General features: G+C 40.3%; 1 protein-coding gene across 10 annotated transcripts in view; it reads right to left on the reverse strand.

The window, feature by feature from the left end:
- Positions 1-22,215, reverse strand: part of pacsin2 (protein kinase C and casein kinase substrate in neurons 2) — a 38,051-nt gene that overhangs the window by 2,406 nt on the left and 13,430 nt on the right. For 3 of the 10 annotated variants that reach the window (XM_034673328.1, XM_034673327.1, XM_034673326.1), the window contains exons 2-11: positions 17,438-17,529; positions 17,094-17,250; positions 16,672-16,907; positions 13,181-13,336; positions 11,028-11,203; positions 10,762-10,882; positions 9,198-9,245; positions 6,659-6,789; positions 2,632-2,772; positions 1,356-1,537 (exon numbers count right to left, since the gene is read on the reverse strand). In XM_034673328.1, the coding sequence (XP_034529219.1) occupies positions 1,356-1,537; positions 2,632-2,772; positions 6,659-6,789; positions 9,198-9,245; positions 10,762-10,882; positions 11,028-11,203; positions 13,181-13,336; positions 16,672-16,907; positions 17,094-17,250; positions 17,438-17,494 (1,405 nt within the window). In that variant the 5' untranslated portion in view covers positions 17,495-17,529. The remainder of the gene's footprint in view (positions 1-1,355; positions 1,538-2,631; positions 2,773-6,658; positions 6,790-9,197; positions 9,246-10,761; positions 10,883-11,027; positions 11,204-13,180; positions 13,337-16,671; positions 16,908-17,093; positions 17,251-17,437; positions 17,530-22,215) is intronic. The other 7 variants (XM_034673329.1, XM_034673331.1, XM_034673330.1 and 4 more) reach the window with 3 other exon arrangements.

Consider the following 22,215-nt stretch of genomic DNA (forward strand, 5'->3'; position numbering starts at 1 on the left):
TCAAATAATAACTACATATCACCACAGCATACAGATGTGGGAAACATTCGTACGGCGTTTATTTACTTTTTAAAGTTTGACCGACAGAGTTTTTGACATATACTGCAGCCAGCCATCAGGGGGCAGACGCTTTGCTGGAAGCTTCACTACCAGCCAAGCCAGAAGCACACCTGGTAGTAAGTAGTATGTGAACAAGAGTAAAATCTGCAGTATGCCAAAACTCCCCGGATGTCTACTAATTCGGGAAAAATTCACAGTATGCATCGGACCAGTCTGCCTCGCGTACTGTTTCCCACAATACACAGCGCACGTTCTGCTTTTTCTTTTTTTGAAGGGGGGAGCTCAGTTTTTAGGTGCTGTGAAAATTATTAAATTTCATATAAACTTCCTCCTAACTTTTTAAAATCATAAGTGGATGCTAAAGAAGCAGTTTCTCTATCAGTTTGGACGTTGTTTACTTCCGCTTTCCAAAACCGGAAATTCAGTAACGTCTGGCTCAGCGTACTACAACCAAGGGAGCCCATAGACTGTATAAAATATGGACGTAGTATCCGTGACGTCACCCATCTGTTTCTGAAGAGCTGTTTTGAGACCAATCGGCTGCGGCAGCCATATTGCTTCTGTCAAGCCAGTGTGACGTAAAGAGGCGGGCTTTGAGCCTCCTAGCCAACAGCTACAGTGTTCCCACAGGCAGCTGTGCCTCTCATTGGAAGACTGGTAATCTCAATATCTTTGAAATTGCCGAATTAGAAAAAAATTCACCCCCCTCACAGTGAGAGGACATCGAGAAATTAGCTATTCAGACTACACTCATCTTTTGTACCAGGCTTTAAACATGTTTATTAATGCTGCAAAGATCGTCTTTTCCCCATTCATGTGTATGTGACTTCCAGTACTTCCGGAGCCAGCCTCAAGCGGATCCTCGATGAACTGCAGCTTTTAACACTTCCGCATTGACTCATATTTTTAGACCGTAGGTTGCCGCTTGAAGGAGCCGGATGCTCCCCTGGTGGTGAAGCTTTCAGCAGTGTGTCTGCCCCCTGGTGGCTGGCTGCAGTATAGGTAAAAAAAATCCATCTCCTCCAATCATTTGAATGGGGGAGCAGTCAAACTTTAAAAAATAAATACAGGTCGTACGAATGTTTCTCACATCCGTATGCTGTGGTGATATGTAGTTAGTATTTGACTGTTTTGTGTCCAAGGCCTCTTTTTCCTGAAAAGTTTCTTTTTCGTTAGTTATTAGAGGGGCTTCATATTTTGAGACCAGAGGTTGCCCATTGATTCGAGCGCTGTTTTTAAAGTTTGTGGTTTCTGTAAACCTAGAATAATTCAAGCTTTGATGACATGACGTGTACCTGCTTTGAAGCTCAGCTCATCCTGCTCCTGTCCGTCGTAGTCATAGAGGGCTCGGACGGGCACAGATACGGCCGGAGAAGCCGGCTCATCCTCGAATGGATTCCCATCACCGTTAGTGGAGAACGGGTTTCCCCCTGTGTCTTCATCTGACCAGTCGGGAGTCTTCTCTACACTGCTTGCACTGCATCGTAAAAAAGAAAAGAGCCGCTTAGAAAAATGTGTTTGAACGTTAAATTCAAGGTTGTTTTTTTACGTAGATGTAAAAAAAAGAAGGGACTTAAGGATACTAGTTAGAAAGGTGAAAAATATACACAACAGATGATTGAGTAATCACACAAATAAAAGCTAAAGTGCATCTCCAAATCCTGCCGGAGCTTTGTGATTTATCCTGAAAACATATCATAAATAAGTAGAGAACATGCCTACTACTTATGGCATCAAAGCTACAGAGCAAGCATTCAGTCCAGGCAGCATGACAAGTGATTTTAAAGCCGCTCGGAGCTTCAAGTGAGAGTGCACACAATGCAGCAGAACAACAACACCACATACGTTTAAAAGGCACATGACAAAAAAAACAAAACAGCAACATGAGACAAAGCAGACAAATCAATGTTGTGGGTGCATGATTGGATTTAAGCCTGAATGGCCAGCAGAGGGCGCCACCTGGACACCAGAGAAAACGTTGCTTGACAAAGGAAGTTAAAAGGTGAAAAACAGCGACCTGCACATACAGAAGGATTTACAGTCAGACCTGTTCACTCAGAATGTGCTGTTTACCCTGGATTAGATTATACTACACAAATATTTGAGCTAATGGCTGATAAAAAGAAATATATCTCAAAAGAGAAATCAAAATATTGTTTTTTCTATGAATTTCTTTAAGTATTTAATTCATAAAACAGCCAACCAGGTGTTTCTGTATTCAGATCTGACTGTAAGACATCAACAAATCAGACTTTCCACTAGCAAAAGACATTCGCCTCCATGCGCATGACACCTAATGTTCTGCAAGACATGGGACTGTTAGAAGTGATGGACAGACACACACAGGCTATGTGTGCGAGGCTATTCCAGCCACCATGCACAGCAAAAAACAACAACAACAACAACAACAGGCCACCTGAGGGAGAAAAGGAAAGGTTACAAGGAAGAAACTGAAACTGAGTGAATGAGAAAAAGAAACACGACACAAAACGACGCCCCCCAGGAGACAAAGATGGAAATGAAATAAAAGGCGGGGAAAGCGTTGAAGCGATTTTTCTCCTGTTCACCAACGTTTGTATTTCCTCTTTATTCACACTGTTGTGGTTGACTGTGGTCTGCTGCTCAACGGCCGTTTCCTCCTCATCCTCCTCTTCCTCGTCGTCATCATCAAAAGGGTTTGAGCCCACTGGTGCTGTTTGAGGCACAGTCAGGCTGACAACACGGGACACAGTAAGAGATGGGTTGTTGACATGCACACACACATAAATAAAGGAAAAAGTGTAAAAGTGACTGTAGCTGGATTGGATTGAGAATCCTGGGACCCATTTTTACAAAAATGATAGTAAACAGTGTCACAAAGGAAAGTGTTACACCAAACATAAACACTGGTGGAGGGAGGGCTGATAAATAAGCACAAGCGACATCATAACGTAGCACAATAAGTGCATGAAACAGCTGTGCTGAGGCTAAACACACACAGGGAAGACACAACAATTTAAAGTGTTTGGATCTGAGTGCTTCCAAAGGCAATCCTAAATCTAAAAGAACACAGACTGGACAGTTCCTGAGTGGCACATCAAACACTCCAATGATCAGCTCTGTGAGGTGGAGGTGCGACATCTTTCTCTAGAAAGCACATGAGGGCGGTTTTACTTCCTACCATTGTCACTGTCTGCATCAACGAACACACCCTCACAGAAAGCCCTCCACCTGTATCAGAGGAAACACAGGGTTTCTACTCCCTGTTTACAGAGAAACTGGACCATGAACAGCAGCAGCAGCTACATGCTGGAAAAGTGAACGCCTTTGTTTGTGTAGTTATGCCACGCTCCTTTGAGTTAAGCCTGCGAGAGTGATTACAGAAAACACTGCTCCTTTGGGAGTCAGGCGAAATGTAACTTTAGATGGTTTCAGTCAACAAAAGCTGACATTATAGTATGAACTCAAGGAGGAGGGTGATAAGTCAGATCTACACTGTGTTCCAAATTATTATGCAAGTTGCATTTTTGTGAATATTTTAAAAACTATGTTAATAGTCGTTTTCAAATTTGTTAGGAAGATAGAGAATATATTTCTTCAACTGTGTGGTAAAAATGATGCTTTTTATTTTTAAATAAATGCAGAAATGTGTACCAAATTATTATGCAAGTTGGTGATAAGTGTCGTGGGATTTCCACAGTCTTATATATATGTATGTAAGAATGTTTAGCTCTTCCAGTCTAAGTGTCAGGGGCAGAGTAACTTCTCCAATGTCAGCTGTGGCTACGGGGGGGATAGACGAGACAGGGTCAGTGTAGTAATCAAGGTCTCTCCCCCTGTTCCTGTCTTTATCTGTGTGTTGTGACCAACTTACTGTCTCCAGACTAGAGCACAGCTCTTCTTCCCAATTGTTATGTTTCCTATTGTCCAAATATGGTTATCTAACTGTAGTGTCATCTTTGGGGGGGAATAAAGGTAAATGCCTGAGGAATTGTCTGACAGAACTGACTTGGCATTGCACTGCACTCTCCTGCCTGTGTACTGTTATGTTATTTCTCCTTGATCAAGTTCTACATAAACTATTTCAACGCAAGCCGTCAGAGTCTCCTGAGTCTTCTGTGTCCAGTGTCCAGTTTATTTATGAATTCCATCACAATAAGAGCATATAACTAGTGAAAATTAAAAACTAGGCACCATTTAATGTTGTATTGATTGAAAATAATAATATTTACTACAACTGTATTCAAACTTCAACAAAAACAACAGTTTTCTTTACATTTGTGTACAAAATAAAACTGTTAATGTCTTTGAAACATTTCAAATCTAAAGTGTTTCTCAAATGTCCAATATAACCTCCTTCTCTTTCAGTGAGGGTCAGAGGTCACTGGTAAACTGATTTAGTGAGGTTTCTGATGACTTCTCTGATGACACTGTGAGCTGCACCTTGTATGGATTTTCAAAGATGCCCTTTGAGCTGTATTTTTTGCCATTACTGTAAATGATCTTCTTTATTATTGACCACAGGTTCTCAGTCGGGTTGAGATCTGGTGAGCAGGCAGGCCAGTTCATGAGGCGATCGTCTTTAAAGCCCTGAGATGCCATCCTGTCCTGGGAATAACGTGAGGCATGTGACGGTGCACTGTGCTCATGCATGAACACTAGCATCTTTTTCACTTTAGCTGAATGTCTTTTCCTCCATGCAGGAAAATAAAAAAGAGGATCGCCTCATGAACTGGCCTGCCTGCTCACCTGATCTCAACCCGACTGAGAACTTGTGGTCAATAATATAGGAGATAATTTACAGTAATGGCAAGAAATACAGGTCAAAAGAGCATCTTTGGAAAGCCATACAAGGTACAGCTTACAGTGTCATCAGAGAAGTCATCAGAAACTAAATCAGTTTACCAGTGACCTCTGACCCTCACTGAAAGAAAAGGAGGTTATATTTGACATTTGAGAAACCCTTTAAATTTGAAACGTTTCAAAAACATTAACAGTTTTATTTTGCATACAAATCTAAAGAAAACAGTTGTTTTTGTTGAAGTTTGAATATAGTTGAACTAAATATTATTATTTTCAATCAATAGAACATTAAAAATGGTGCCTAGTTTTTAATTTTCGCAAGTTATATACTCTTATCACCAACTTGCATAATAATTCGGCACGCTAATTTCTGCAGATTCTGCAGATTTGTATTTAAAAATACAGCCGACGTACTTTGAAAAGCATCATTATAACCACACAGTTGAAGAAATATATTCACTATCTGACTTCTTGACAAATTTGAAAACGACTGTTGACATAGTTTTTAAAATATTTACAACTTGCATAATAATTTGGAACACGGTGTATAAGGTGTTGATATGATTGAAGGCTGACTTTCTACAACATCTAGTCTCAGAAACATAATAACTACCATATCAAGACCCCGCGTGTACACAAGATCCCCCGTCACGCCCACAGACGCAGGAAACAACAGAGAAACAATGTGCAGTAAAAGTTCTCTTTGGGGGAGAGCCAGTCCCACTGCAGTTAATTATCCAAAGTTCGGAGGTCAAATGCTTCCCGTGCTTGGCATTCCCTTTGTTGACTCCTCTGTACACTACTCCTTATCATTTCTGCACGCACAACACTTCCTGCTGTTGCCTGAGTAATGGCCTTTTTATTTACAGTCTATGGTAACGGCAGGTAAATACATGTTGCACTTCATAACCAAGTTGTGTAAGAATCCGAGGAGTTAGGGTGGAGTGTTTGTGACAAAATGTGCAGTCACGACTCGGGGTAATCACCGCCAGCCTCACCAACAATCTGAAAAACATCACACAGAGCTTCTCTGCAATAGAGCAGGGAGTGAACCGCTTTTTGTTTTTTAGTATCAGCAACTTAATCAGATTCTTTGGTGTGGTTTCTTCACCCATCTGAATGCATGAGAAGTCTAAATCTTGATCAGCTGTTTGCTGTTGTTGTCATGAACTGCTGTTAGTACGTCCTCGTCGTTGTTGCCACAACACCAAAGACACATTTATCTGTGGGAATTTTTTTATCTTATCTGGGCTTAGTAGGACGACATCATGCTATTAAAAGTTGCCACTCAAACGTTGAGAGGCTTTAAAGCTTGATATATCACACTGTTCCCATCATATGTCCATAGATTATGAACAGGCTTTATAACTTAATAGTAAACCGGAGGACAAACAGATTGCTTCAAGTTTTCTGGCATAAAGTCACGATGCATTAGCTCCTGAAATCATTAACTTTCTGAATCCAGGTGCATGTGTTTGACTTGAAAGCTTACCCAGTCTTCTTTGAACTTTCCAGTCATAATATTTCATGTCTTTAGGGTTTTGTGTGTGAGTAATATTTCCACACTTTTCTGGCTCCCTTTCAACTATGTACCAGTCGACTCCAGCCTCACAGGGATGAATTCTTTCCCAGCAAACTGTGACTAAATGTTTACCGTTACCCCTGGAAACAAGGAGACGTCACAACCGGAGCTCCCTTTACGCAACGCTTTACGACCATGCGCGGATTGCCTCTAATGTGGGGAGTTTTGGATGATGGAGAGGGGAGTGAGTGTGTGAGCATGTCTCTGTGTGTGTGTGAGCGATGAGGTATCTACCTGCTGCTGGTTTTGGCAGGCTGAACAGGCTGATCCGTCCCTGTTTGACTGATGCCCGTCAGAGTGACGCCCTCTGATGGCTTCTTCTTTTCTCGCCGGCTGAGGGTTCTGTTCAGGTCTATGGACCAGTCCTAGTAAACACATAAAAGAGACAAGTATTACACTTACAACTGTGGGATTGGTTCAAATCATGCCCTTACTAGAGGTAGAGAGTTACAGGAATGAGCACAGCAATGCACGCACACACTCCAACACAGTCTGTCAAACATTCCTCAGGCTCCGTCACAGCCGCTGAAGATTGAAACTGTACATGCATGTGTGTTTAACAGTGTAGATCTGATAAGAGGCACAGGCATGTACAGTATCCATCACCTGTTGGAAGAAACACAGCACCAGAGAGGCTCCCCTCCACCAGAGGTTAACCAGGGAGAGCGCAACCAAAGAGACCGTCTAAAACCTAACAGCACTTACTAAGAGGAAAGAAATGCCTATTGTACACTGACATTGTTAAAAACTGGTTAAATTCCTTGATTTTCACAGACCAGACCTTCATTCTTGATACGTTCAGTCATCATAATATCAAGTATCTTCCCCGACATGACAGTGACAGAAGCTACTATGTCTGATCACTTAGTCTAGGGGTCGATCATCCCCAAATTTGGTAGCCATTAAGCGCATTTTTGGATCTTATTGGTAGCCCAACTGTAAACTTCTGAAAGCAATACCCTTCCCTTCACTCTTCCCTCTCTTAGTGTCTTAGCTAACACGATTGGCAAGGTTTCAAAGCCTACTACGGTGTTAAAATCGAGCATTATCCCCTGATGTGAAAAAATGTTGGAGAACAAAAAATTGCAGTTCCTAAAGTCGCCATTTGAGGCTAGTTTTCATAGCGCGGTACAGCCCGTTAAAAATATGTACTGTCTCCAATGCTTATGTGTTCATTCATAACAACTGTGCAGGGATGTTTTTTTTAAAATATATATATATAAAAAAACATCTGTGTTGATTAGGGATGCACGATATTGGATTTTCTGCCGATATCCGATATGCCGATATTTTACAACTCATTTAGCCGATTACCGATACCCTTTTTTTTCCCGCACACCTAATCGTAGAGATCATCAATTCTCTTCTGTATTGGAATAAGTGTACAGTATTATGGTGATACTCTTATCACATTTGTTATGTAATATTCATTTCTTGTGCAAAATAAGAAAAATACTTAATACTTAAAACTGCATATTTATCTATGACAATTGCTTTCAAACAAAATTCAGACAAAAAGATACATCCTACTTAAAACTTGGATGATACTCTCCCTGAGACAATCATAACAATACCCACAACCAGGGCAAATTTTGCCAATTTCACATTTGACATAGTAAGTAAACCTAACCTCTGTTCACAGGGAACATGTGAAAAGTGCAACTGTACAGCAATTAAACCCAAATTAAATAAAATGGTTTACTCTTTGACAGTAAATGTGCCTAAACTAGTCAGCTACATGTACCTTACAGACTGCTGCTTAAATTCAAATTTAATTTAAAACATGAGCCCAACATGTGTGCAGCAGCCCATTATTTCATCAGTTAATTATATTGGCTGATATCAGCATGTTGGCCGATATCCGATAGTTCAATTTAAAGCCAAAATCGTGAGATTGATAATGTAATAATAATATTATGGATCCCTAGTATTGATTATATTTAGGCTAATAATTCCGTATAATTAGTGACAGGTGGTCACATGGTATCTGTTTGTCAGGCAGCTAGGCTACAGCTTCAACTCCACCTCCTCTTTATTTCTAGCTGAGTTTAAGATAGTTTCATAACACCTCTTAAGAAACCAAAGAGTGACATCACTAAGACTACGCCCATTGTTTACACAGTCTGTGTTCAAACTTCCTAGTGAGCCACCACGAGGAAATACTTCAAGGACAGACAGTAGCATAGTTCCTGGTGCTTTCCCTTCTTAGAAATGATGTGTGACCTCACAGCTTTCCACAAGGCTCGTCTGACCCGTCTGAATCTTTCAGCCCTCTCGAAATTTCTCACATCAAAAGGTTGGCTGTTAAAATCGGTCATGGCTCACAACCCCTGGAGACTCTGTAACATTGCTGCTGAGCCATGGTGGCATCATGTGACGCACTGCAGGGTTCACATGGACAGCATCATGAGTGAAAGGGCAGCTGAGGGGTCAGAGTTCAAAGGTTAGGAAGAACAGAGAGAGAGAGAGAGAGAGTAGTGCGCTTGCAGAGAAATTCAAGTAACTCTGATATCCAGGGAAAGATACGTAAACATCCTGAAGTGATCAGGTAACAGGAGCATAATATGTGAAGTGGACAGCCACGTGGTGCCTGTGTGTATCTTCGCCTTTCTCAATTTTCTTTGAGATGTGAATGAAAGATACAATAAGAACCACTTCAAACACACGCACACACACATGGAAGCAGCAAGGAGTGAGGGTGTTATTGTGAAAAAGAAACAGGATCTCTCCCCATGGCTGTTGTGAAAAGAACAGCCTCCCATGCAGAACTCACTACAATGGACCTTCTCTTATAGGAGCGAGGATGGGACCAGTCCAAATTCTGTCAGACATGGGGAAAGGGAAGCAGGTGTGGAACAGGGTTAATTCAGACAAAACATCCTAATCCTGAATCTGTTAGTGCGTGTGTGGCAACGCTCTAGAATAAGAGCCGGGAACTCGACGAACAATCACAGCATGAGTGCAGCGTTTCCCAAGTTTGATCATTTGGATATCTCTCTTGCTACAGCTGGTGGAGTTCTCCTCTTTTTGTTTTGAGTTCATCTCGTCAAAGTGACGATTTATTCTTTTCTTTAAAGTCTTGCAAAAACAAAGCCAGACTCAGAAAGGAAAACAGCCTGGTAATGATGTAATGATGGAAGTGGAAGAAGCAGCTTTGCCTGCAAGAGCACGAAAAACAACACTATAAATTGTTCCACTGCAAGCCCATGCAGCTTTTTCCGTGCCCTCCTCTCCTCTTCTTCTTCTCATTTAACCTCCTGTTGGGAAGATGACATAAACTACACCCCTCTCGCTGTCACTGTGACGGCTGAGGGAAGATCTACTTCCACCCCTGCTGCAAAATAGCATACTTGAATGACAAAGAATGAAACAGAGCTCTAACTCCTTCTTTGGCTAACAGAACCATGGCAATGCTGCCTTTGGTGTGTTTTTTTACTTGGACATATTTCAGCATGAATCATTACACAACTTCCTCATTCTTCTTGACTGGTGGTTCTCACAGTTAGGCTTTGAGAGCGCCAGAGGGCCATTAAGGAAGGACCACAGTGCATGGATAATGAGATCACAAATTACATACACTGTAAGGGTTATTACTTTATGTCTTCAAGTCAGCAATGTGAAGAATCCTTCCCTGAGAGGATTTTTTTGTACTTATTATATCAAAGCTCTTCTTCTGGCCTACAAAACAGTGACAAAAACAACTCCTGCCTACCTGGAATCCCTCATCCAGGTCTACATTCCCTCTCACCCACTACGCTCTGCCTGTGAAAGACGCCTGGTGCTCCCAGCCCAGCATGGCTCTAAATCTCTAGCTAGACTTCCCAACTGGTGGAATGAATTACCTAACTCCTTACGATCCACAGAGTCCCAGTTCTTCATGATGAAGACTCAACTGTTCAGGGAACACTTCGGCACTTAACCTGACCCTCCTCCTCTTTGTCCTCAGGGGTAGAATGAATCAGAAGGTCTAACACCCAGCTCTTATTGAATATTTAGCACTGAATATTGAATGCTGTTGACTTGAATTATTTGTTGTGATTAGCTGTGGCTACATTATCTTTAAAACAAAAAAACATAATAACCTGGCACTTCTTCTGGCACTAGATGGAAGAACCTGTGGCCAATCAACTTAAAGCACTTTGTTGCACTTATTAAGGTTTTTACCTCCAGTCTAAATTCTTGCTTGTGTTGTACGTCGCTTTAGACAAAAGCGGCTGCTAAATTAAATTGTAGAATTGTATTATGAGCGCCACTCTGTAAGGTTTCCCCCTTCTTCTTTTTCTTCTTCTTCTACTTTTTAGCCAGGATTGTATCACCATAAATGAAGGCTGAAGTACCTCAAACTGGGGCCAGTTCATCGGCATGCCAGGGCCTTGATTGGAGCGGAACCACTTCAGGTCCTCTTCAGCATCAGTAGCAGAGACCGTGTCTTCCAGCGTGTGGTAGATTGTCTGGAATCTACAAAGAAAATATTGCTCTTTTATTTTCCAGTCGACATTTAACACTTTAAGCATCTCTCACAGATTTTTTCATCAGTCACTTTTACGAATCCAGTGTTTGAAAAATATAAACCCTAAGGCGTGATAGTGTCCTTTTGTCTGACCTGTGATTGGTTGAGAGGTCCAGGTGTTGTTTCACCTCCAGCAGCAGCTCTCTAAAGAAGCCGATACGTTTGTCCTCAAACTGCTGCCACTGCTCAAACACCTGTTCCATGTTCTCCATGTACTGCGGAGTCACTTTGTCGAGTTCTTCAAGGGATTTCTCGTAGCGCTCTTTAGTCTGAGAGAAATAGAGTCACCATTAAATCATATGATATATATAATATATGACATATATAATAAAAAACATGAATTCTTAGAGGTTATTAATAACATTTTCAAGAGACACAGGTCATTTCTTAAAGAATAGCAGCTAGATTTAGAGGATGTCGTTATAATATATAAGGGATGATGTATAGTGAGTGAGCTGTTTTAAATCCTACACTCTGATTGGTCAAATCCCAACAACTGTAATTAATGCTCAATAGTAAAAGGGACGCCAGGGACAACCTGATAAAAACATATCAAATCAATCCGCATAAAGGAGTCTTCAAAATGTCACCACTGCCTGTTGACACTGTGGCAAAAACATCAGTTTCTGTCTCAGGCTGGACTTGCGAGTCGTGAAATAATGACAGTTAGTGAACACAGCCTGCAAAGCTACAAGACTCTCCAGCTACCTAAGAACAAAGGGGTTTAGCTCTATCAGTAGAGAAAGATTATGTTAAAGGTGACATATCACGCTTTTTTTCATCAATATATATTGGTCTAAGAGGTCCCCAAAACATGTCTTTCAAGTTTATGCTCAAAAAAACACTTTGAAATCAGATTTTGGCATGCTTGAAAAGCCCTCTTCTTCAGTCCTCCTCAGAACACTCTGTTTTCTCTCTGACCACGCCCCCTCAGGAAGTGGATGTGCCTCGGCTCTCCAGCACATTGATCTAATGTTTACATGTTGGCTGAATATACACGGCTGCTCAGAGATCACGTTACTTCAACCCTCTGAATCTGATCCAGAATCTGATCCTGACGGAGAGGCGCCTGTAGCAGGCCCTGTCTGAACGATTGGTCACAGATTTAGTGTTTCTTGTTGTTTTATTTATCAGTATGTCGACGTGTGTCTTGGTACACAGCTACGAACATGTAGCTATGTGGCTATGCTAACTAGCGCTAGCACTTATCCATGATAAATAAAAATCATCCACTAGATCTTCAAATCTGCAGACGTGGGGAGTAAAACCGACCTCTGCCAGAAAGGCAGCAGGACCTTTCTGAAGGATTGGTCACAGATTTTGTGTTTCTTGTTGTTTTATTTGTCAGTATTTAGACGTGTGTCTTGGTACACAGCTACAGCTACAGCTATAAACATGTAGCTATGTGGCTATGCTAATTAGCGCTAGCACTTATCCATGACAAATAAAAATCATCCACTAGATCTTCAAATCTGCAGACGTGGGGAATAAAACCGACCTCTGCCAGAAAGGCAGCGGGACCTTTTCTGAAGGATTGGTCCCAGATTCTGTGTTTCTTCTTGTTTTATTAATCAGTATGTTGACGTGTGTCTTGGTACACAGCTACAGCTACGACTTGTAGCTATGTAGCTATGCTAACTAGCGCTAGCACTTATCCATGATAAATAAAAATCATCCACTAGATCTTCAAATCTGCAGACGTGGGGAGTAAAACCGACCTTTGTGTTTATTAAGACAGCCTACAACTAGCATGCCTCCCTCCTAAGCTCCTTGTTAGCACACATTTGTGCAGGTAATGAAAAACGGAGGAGGGGATTCAGTATTATTTTATACAGTCTATGGGCTGAACAAGCTCCGAGCTCTGACTCCGTGACAGACCGGATATTGTTGTTACGTAACAAAAACACGGAAGTCTGAAACGGCTCGTTTCACACACATTTACAGAAAGGTGTAGAAATCAGAACAGGGGCAGAATGGATTTTTTTCATTCTCGGGGGGTTTGTAGACATGCCAGGGACACATATTTCAGGTAAAGAACCATTAAAAAGTCCATTTTGCATGATATGTCACCTTTAAAGTAGCTAAAATAAGGCCTTCATATGTCTAACCTTTTATGATTTACACATAGTAATCCTTAAATTCAAAGATTACACCTCCAGAGGGCTCACAGGATAACTTCTCTCATGAATACAGGGTATGAGCCAAGTTTGTCAGCCAACCTTGTCACTTAGAAGAGGAAGCCCTACCTTCTGCACCTCCTGCTGACACTTCTCCACCTTTTCCTGGAGCTTCTTTTGGGCTTCAGGGTTGTTGTTGCTCTCCAGTTTGCTGTTGGTCTCCCTGCTGGCTGCCAGCTTCTCCTCTTTGCACGCAGAGTGGTAGGACTTCTTCATTGTCTCCACCTGCGGGTTCGAACAGTAAAGGTGAAGTACAGGCGATAGCAGGTGTTTTGAAAGATGACCTTGAATAACCTCATAGTGCGGGTATGATGCAACAGAGACTGGTGTCATGAATTTAACTCCTTTACTGGAGTAAGATGTTTGAAAATTCACAAGCTTTGGAATAAAACAACCTGGATGTTACTTCAAATACTGTGTCCTCGGCAAAATGGAGACGCAGATCCCTGATTAATGTTTCTATATGATGTATTTATGGCAACAGGAAATAACTCTCCTCTATCACTTTGTTTACATGGAAAAACAAATGAGAATTAAGGGAAGTAAATACATGCATGACTGCTCTATTTAAAGAGCGTCTTGGGCAGGGCCTAGTGTATCTTGGGCCCAAGCCAGAACAGCCATGTCCCAATTGAACAAACTATGATGTCATTAAGTAGACGGCACTTAAAAACCCAAAGACAACAGCCTGTACTCTGTAATCTAATTTATGAGACAGTCAAGTGTTCCTCCTCTCAAAACTAAATTTCCATGCCCTGTCAGACAGTAACAGCTGAGGACTGAGTCACACTGTGTCTGCTTTAGCATGTCTGTGTCTATTATTGACATCCAGCCCGTGTCACACATTTCAGGAACTCATTTTCTGGACCAGTTAATTAGCCTCATTTCCTCTCTGCCCTCTACTACTTGCCCTCCTCGTCTGTCTGGTCAATCAATAAATCACCACGGCTGCAAAACCGTCCCCTGCAGCTCGATGACAAGGCCAGGATGTCACCACCCCCCTGGTAACAATACACACACAGGAAATGAGGGCAAGGAGCCTGGAGGTTGCACAGGGTTCAGTGGCTCCCAGTCAACAAATACTTGCATGTGGATGATCTTAAATGTAAAAGAGTGGTATGATGATGTTGGAGGAAAATATAGTAATTAGGATTATGGCATGTGAACAGAGTTGCATTTAATTCAGAGCACCAGCTTTTAATTTGAAGGCAGGGTTTAGAACTTCTGTTGCTTAGTTTTGTTGACATGTTGGAACAGCCTGCCGGAGGATCTGAGAAGAGCTGATAGAGATATTGAGACTTTTAAACAAAAACTAAAAACGTATTTATTCAGCCTGGCTTTTATGTAGGGATCTAAAATTTTATTTCTTACTTTTTACTGATTTTTTTTAATATTGATTTAAATGTTGCTTTAAGATTTTATTAATTTTAAATTTTAATTATTTCATTTTCATTGTTATTTATTGATTCAATTATTTATTTCATCTACTCAGTTTTATTGATATTTTTAGCCTTCACTTTATTTTAAACTCTTGTCCTTACCCTTTCTAATGTATTTATTTTAACTATATATATTCTTAATATTTATTTGACGTTTTTACTTATTTTAATTACACATATTTTATTTTATTTTACATATTCTATTGTTGTCGGTATGCATTGGTCTCTATTTTAAAATCAATTTTGTTTTTTCAATATGTCTTGCCATCATTTCATTTCTGCTTCTTTCTTGTTTTCAATTGCTGTAAAGCACTTTGGGTTGCATTTGATTTGTATGAAAGGTGCTATATAAATAAAGCTTGATTGATTGATTGATTGATATTGTAAATACATTTTGAATCCTGTTCTAAGCACCTGATCCTAACATTTCAGAGCAGTAGTCTATTATTTTTCTCTTAAGTTATAGTTTTAGCGTTTTCTCCTTTACTGGATACGAATGCTGAAGAGAGACAAAAAAATGTGGGGGGTAGAGAGTGAGGGAAGACATGCAGCAAGGCCGTGAGATGTACCTGCGATCACTGCAATGCAGACTATAGCTTCTGTATATGGGGCAAGTGCCTAAACCGCCAGGCCAACTGTGCCCCAGTCTGTTATTTTTCAATAGCAGACTGCTGCTATAAAAATAAAAAGACAGTTGCTTAGGATGCCACTCCAAACACAGACTCTGGGGACTAACTGTCACAGACCAGAACCTTATTCGAAATATGTTAAGCCTATACATAAACAACCGTGAGCAACATCATCAGTTTGAGTTTGGAAAGCCAAGTAAGGGAAGTAGATGCTGAATACACGAAGACTGTGGGCTTTAACGGAGAAATCTACAAAATTGAAGATGGTAACCAATCAGGTGTGGCACTGTTAGAGCCATAGAGTTATTTGAGTGTATGTGCCTTTAATTTTCATGCTGCAGGCAATTGGTGCTGCCAAATGGGAGCAACTGAGCATGTGCACTGCAATGTATGCTTTTATCTGAGCAGGGCAAGGAGCAACATTATTTTCTAACTGTATCTTTGTTTGTTTTTTTCTAGTTTTGTAGCTTTTGTGGAAATATAAGTTAATAGTGACCATAGAACTGATTTTGTTTGTCTATATTTTTAATAAATTCCCGGTTTGTTTAATTTTATACGGCATTCATTTAATTTTTTAGTAAACCTATTTAACAACACACAAGTCAGAAAGATCACGTCCTGCAGAAGTGGCAAAAGAAGGTTTTTCTAAAAGTTGCCACTCCAGGCACTAATGGTTGCTCCTTTTCAACTTCTTTTAGATCAACAACATGGAAATGTTCAGTCCGAGTAAAAACAGCTTAGTTAGCTCACTTTGAGAATGACACAGAGTTGGCCATAACTATGAACATAATGATGCAGCTCAAACTGAGAGTACAACAGACTATTTGTAATGGAAGTGTAACTTATTTTAAATCATCAAAATAACTTCCAAAACATTACTTGTTGTAAAATTCTGGATTTCTTAAGCAAGTAGTCGTGTAATAAGTGTAATAATGTGGAATAATGTGCAGTAAGCGAGTTGTTAAAGCAGAGGTTTAACAACAAGTTGACCTCCAGCCTCCGTCTGGGCTCCAACAACTCGCTTACTACATAGCATACCTTCCTACAGAGGAAAATGCCAGAGTGTTCTGTTCTTAAGTAATTAATTAGCTGCCCTTACACAGCTAAAATCAAAGCAACAGTAGAAAATAAATAGACCCGATTTGGAACTAGAAGAAGCCATTCACCTTGTAACTCTCCCCCCCTTCCCCACCTCCGGTGTTTCCTTCCCTTCTACTGGCAGTCAAAGAACTACAGGATACAAAGACTGTCTGCCACCTTGGCACACTGTGGCTAATGTTTGATGTTGCTTCTGGTGCATGATAAAGAGGCTGTGATACTAGTGGTTCTGCTCTGTTTGTATTTAGTAAGCAGGTTGTCATGGAGGGAGAACAAAAGTGAGTCAGTGATATGTAATCATGTGGACTGAGGGGTGAGATTGGTTGCGAAGGCTGTCAGTGCTTGATAAATATGCTGCATCATTGTTTGTCACTTTAAAATCTGACATCCACACCTCTTTGAGTTTCTTCGCCCAGGGTTTTTGAGCCTTGCGGAAGCCGTCGTCGGCCTCTTTAGTCTCTTTAAAGCCGCCGATCATCTGTTTGTGGTAGGCGTCTCTCTGCCAGTTCTTCAGCTTCTCGTAGTCTTCTCCCATCAGTGCCGCTTTCACCTCCATGTGGAGCTCGCTCACCTTCTCCGCCTCCGTGCACAGAGCTGACCATGCACGCTCCAACGTACCGTACTGAGGGCCTGAGGAAGAGAGAATAATTAGTCAGGAAAAATGTTCGCCTGATGATGCCAGCGCATCCATATCTTTACATTTTTTACCCTACAGTTTCATGGTTTGAATGCATCAATGTCATATATGTTCTGCCTCCAGAGTTAAAGCTGATACTTCATGTTAAATGTCAAGTTTAAGTTTTTTTCATCATCTACCTTTTTCTATGAGTTGCCTCCATCTCTTCCCCCATTCTGTGAGTTGCTGTGCGTACGACTTTTCAATTCGTGCACGCTCGTGGATACAGTTCATCAGATCATTACAGAGTCTGTTGCCGTCATCTACGCGCTTTACTGTTCGCTTGTAGTTACCAACCTGAAAACAGAGACAGAGGAGTCAGAAAAGACACCAAACACTTTAGTTACGGCAAATATTGCTCTTGATTTCCTTCAGCGCTTTTTCCGTGACTGGAGTGAATGTGATAGAAATAGTAGAATAGAATTCAGTATGGAAGAACTGTGATCTGGATTTAGGTTTTAAGAAAGGAATTTCAGTATCTCACCTCCCAGAAGCTATCACTGGAGACATCGATCATGGAGTCATCGTAGGAGCCCGACATCGCTGCTGCCCTCAGTTACACTTGATGTGTAGGGCCTAGACAAACAGAGAAAAATAAAGAGTTAATTAATTAAGTTGATTGCAACCAGGAATGTCCCGAACAACTCATTTCCAAATAGTAAGTCTTAAGGTAAGAAAACCTGCAGATCACATTTATCACAGCAAAACATGGAATCACTGCGTCTGTGAGTTAACCCTCTTATGACCATAATCATATTCAGGTCGCCTGGATTTATTTTGATTTTATGGCTGTAGCATTGTCAAAAAATGTTCAATGAGTGAGTGCTTCTGCCCCCTTTTCCAAGATAACCTCAACTTTCAGTATCTGGCAGTTATTCAACATTATTGTGTTTATGACACTATAGTAACAGTTAATAACGGTCGTACTGCGGAAGTCCAAGGGGCTACCATAATGACAACTATATGGGCACAAAGGTCTATTTCCCTGCTTTCTGGTGGTTTTTGAATTTTCTGGATATCTTGAACGGTTCGGGAGTTACAGTTTTGAGAAGTACGCATGCCAAATCCTGTCGGCAGCAACGGTTTGCGAACAAGAGGGTTAATATTAAGTTGGTTTGACGTGTGTGGCTACCATATGCAGAGCTAGCACTACCAGTTTGTTGACGTCATTCTGCAAGATCTTAGTTTTATCATCAACAACAAGCATGTCAGGTATGACATTCTAAGACACAACTTCTGTTCATCGGGCATCTTTGTGGTGATGAATTTTGTCAAAAGATCAGACACATAAGAGGGAAAGAAAAATGGTAGGAGGTTGGGCAGGACATGCTGCTTCCTGAAGTATATGGTTGGATGATGAAGAAATTTTTTCTACTTCAAATTTTGTACAAAAAAAAAATTAAGTTACCATTCTTATAATTAAAAAGTACATTTTTGGGCATTTTTGTCTTTAATGGATATGACAGCTGAAGAGAGTAGAGGGGGAGTAGAGAGTGGGGGAGGACATCCAGTAATTGGTCAAGGCTGGAATCGAGCCTGTGACCTCTGCGACAAGGGCTATAGCCTCTATATGGGGTGCACGCTTAGACCACTAGGCCAACGGCACTCCACGTTTCAATACATTTTTATAGGTTTGATTTCAACAGGAAAAAATGAAAGAGAGCACAACTGCTCAAATTTAGGATACGCTTAAAGCTCCTGTGAAGATTTTCTTACAGGTTACACACACTAAAAGTTACTTACTGGAGCTTTAAGAATAAAATGCATCAACCCTGAAGAAATTTTAGTTTTAGGTATTTATAGAAAACAGGAAACACATCCTTCAACAAGTCCATCACATATGTCACACACCTGCTCTCTCAAAGCGAAGGTATTACGCAACTAACAGCCGAAAAACAACAACATGAAACCACCTTTTATCACTGTCACCACAACATTCATCAGATATTACAGCTTTTGATGACACACTGATAAGACAGTGAACCCTGGGAGTGAGAGAAGAAGCACTTTAGAGGAAAGATTGAAACAGGAGGGGGGTAAAAGTGTGTGATCTGGTTTGATATTCTTGCAATAGGTGGGGTTTTCATCCATTTTTATGACCTCTTGATAAGCAACACACAGCAAACTGGAACCACAGTAAACGCTGGTGGTAAGCGGAGTCCCAGCTCAACTAAATGTATAATGTGTGTGTGTGTGTGTGAGAGTGAGTGTGTGTGTGTGTGTGTGTGTGTGTGTGTGTGTGTGTGTGTGTGTGTGTGTGTGTGTGTGTGTGTGTGTGTGTGTGTGTGTGTGATTCAGACAGAGAGAGAGAGAAAAAGAAACTGTCAAGAAGCACACAGCGGGCAGCTTCCGTTTCCTTCAGACGGCTACGACAGTCGCTCCTCTGTTCCTCTCCTCTCCCCCTCATCATTTCAGACTCAACAGCCTCTTTATTCCTCCATCCTCTTCTTCACTCTATTCCCTCTCTCACTCACTCTTCTTCTGGAGCATCTCCTCTCTGCACAGCTCTGACCGGCCCCTGTTCAGATCTAGAATCTCTTAAGAGGCTATTTATATTCAGACGGAGGTTACATGCAGCTGAGGCTGACCGCAGGCATCAGAACTCATCTAATATGCATCTCAAGTGACCCGTCTGGGAAAGCTATAAACACATTTAATTTCAATTGAGCTGAAGCACGTCATGATGAATCAATTAGACTTAATCAACGATGGTTGTTATCCTTCCCCATAAAAGTTACATGAAGGATTCACAGGCTGATAATCTGCTCGGAGAGACATCTGTGTCCACACAAAGTAGTGCAAGATTTTGGAGACAATACAGACATTCAAGTTGCTATGTGATAACAACATAGTTTAAGTGTGGTTGAAACACTTTATTGCAGTGTCACCACAACCGATAAGATACTGCCATAATATAATATTATAGATAAGTGGATGATTGACAAGATCCCTTACTTATAAAGTCAATAAAGGGATTGCAAAAATAAAAGATATGGACTTACAGGTCTTGTGAGGAGATTTGGTCTGGTTATGAAACAGACTGTAACTTATTCAGATGCAAGAAAACAAAACCATCAGCACGAGGGTTTGTTTGCTCATTAAGTTATTTTTGATGCCTGAAACTATCGCTGTGGGGTAGGTGTCAGACGAGGAGGTAGACAGCAGGCTGCAGAAAACAACTTATTTAACATTTCAATTAGGGATGCACGATATTATCGGCACATTATCGGTATCGGCCGATATTGGATTTAAAATGAACTATCCGATACCGGCCAACACGCAGATATCAGCCGATATAATTAACTGATATACTTAAAGCTCCTGTGAGGAACTTTCTGTTTGTGTTGACTTTGGTGCCCCCCTGTGGACTCAGTGATCTTGCTTATTTTGTCCTATACATGTGTAAATTATGTTATCTCCTCCTGCTTTCAACTAACAGTCAACTATTTCACTCATTAAGAGTATTTACTGCAGAAAAAGGGTTTTTCTTGACGTGCTGTCAATCACCTCATCTGACACCTACCCTCTCACAGCGATTTCAGGCTTTAAAATAACAAAACAGTAAAGATCAATACCTTTTCTAACCATCTTGTTTGCTTTTCTAGGTCATTAAGAAGCATCACTGTTCATTTCAGTCCATTTCATGACCACTCAAAAACTCCTCACAGGAGCTTTAACTGATAAAATAATTGGCTGCTGCACATGTTGGGCTCATGTGCGTAAAAAAAATATTGTCAATCGGCTGAATGAGTTGTAAAATATCGGCATATCGGATATTGGAAAAACATCCAATATTGTGCATCCCTAATTTTAATTAATGTTCATTTTAATTTAATCGGATAATGTTTTTAAGCTTTGTAAAGCAATTTGATTGAAAGGGCTCTATAAATGAAATTATTGTTATTGTTATTGTTATATTATTATTATTATTTTTACTACTACTACCACTGTTTTTATTATTATTATTGTTTTTTTCCTTTGTAAAGATTTTCATTGAGAAAAACATATGAGGACATTTTTTGTCGGAGAGCACTACCGACATGTTCGAGACAAAGTCAGCAAAGAGGTAAGAGGTGACGCTCTCCCTTTAGTTCCCCTACTTGCACTCACACTCCCTCGCTGTATTCTAAACATTAAATGTTTGAAATTAATAATTAGGAAACTGTCATTTAGCCTCATCTCTTTCATTATCATCATTAATATAATATATAAATATTTACCTTCAAATGTATCTATTTATTTTTCCTTTGGTCACTGCTTATTTTTTATAGGTTATTTCTGTTCTGTTTTAAAGTTTATTTGTTTTATTTGATTCTTTTTTGCTCGGTTTTGTTTTTGCCTTGGATTTAGACTCATTGTTATTATTATCATTTCTTTGTTTGTCCGCTTTTTATGTTGTTCATATTGTTATTCTGTCTGCTGTCATTTGGTCACCCTCTTCTTGTAAAGCACAGTTCTTGCACAATAAAAAAAAAAAGAAGGTGACACTTTTTACACAAGAGGTTCCAAATCCACACAAATCAAAAGTTTCTCAAGAGGCTTAACTTGTATTTTTTAGGTTTCTTTTTTCAGATAAATAAGCAGTATGAGTAATAATCAATATATGTCTTGATGATCTGTTTATCTAATTTTTTTTGCATATTTTCCTTTAGAAAAATGGTCTAACATTTCACAAGTTGTTTTTGTCTCTTTTCAGATAGGACAGGTAAGCTTTGTCTTAAAATTTAAACTGTATTTTGACTTGTTTTGGACCAATTATAGACAAAAGGAAAGATAAATAAAAGACGTAATGGTGGCAAAAATACACTCAGTAAAATTAATCATAATTCTAACAGCAGATAGGTTAAAAAAATCTTAATATAAATGTACTAAAAAATAACAAACAGAAGTCAAAGAAAAGGAGAGATTTCATTGACAAACTGTGTGATTCGTGTACGTTCAAGCACCACAATAATATGGGCATTAAATAAGTTTGCGTCTTTAATTACACACCCAGAGGGCACAAAAATGAAGTGGCAGTCGAGTGGGTGAGTGGAGTCTTCCTCAGTAATGTTTGCAATGCGGACTGTTGCGTTAGATTTGAGCTCTAAGAGGCTGGGAGTGGAGAGACCAGTTATCTTGGTAGGGGTGTTGGTTACATGTCCAAGTGTGTTCTGGTTTTTGCAATGAGCATGTTGCAGAAACAGGTGGAGCAGTAGAGTAGAGCAGGATGTGTTGAATGATACTTTGATACAGCTTCTGATTGCTTCACTTTTGAGTCAT

The sequence above is a fragment of the Notolabrus celidotus genome, chromosome 21 (assembly GCF_009762535.1).
Source record: "Notolabrus celidotus isolate fNotCel1 chromosome 21, fNotCel1.pri, whole genome shotgun sequence".
NCBI lineage: Eukaryota > Metazoa > Chordata > Actinopteri > Labriformes > Labridae > Notolabrus > Notolabrus celidotus.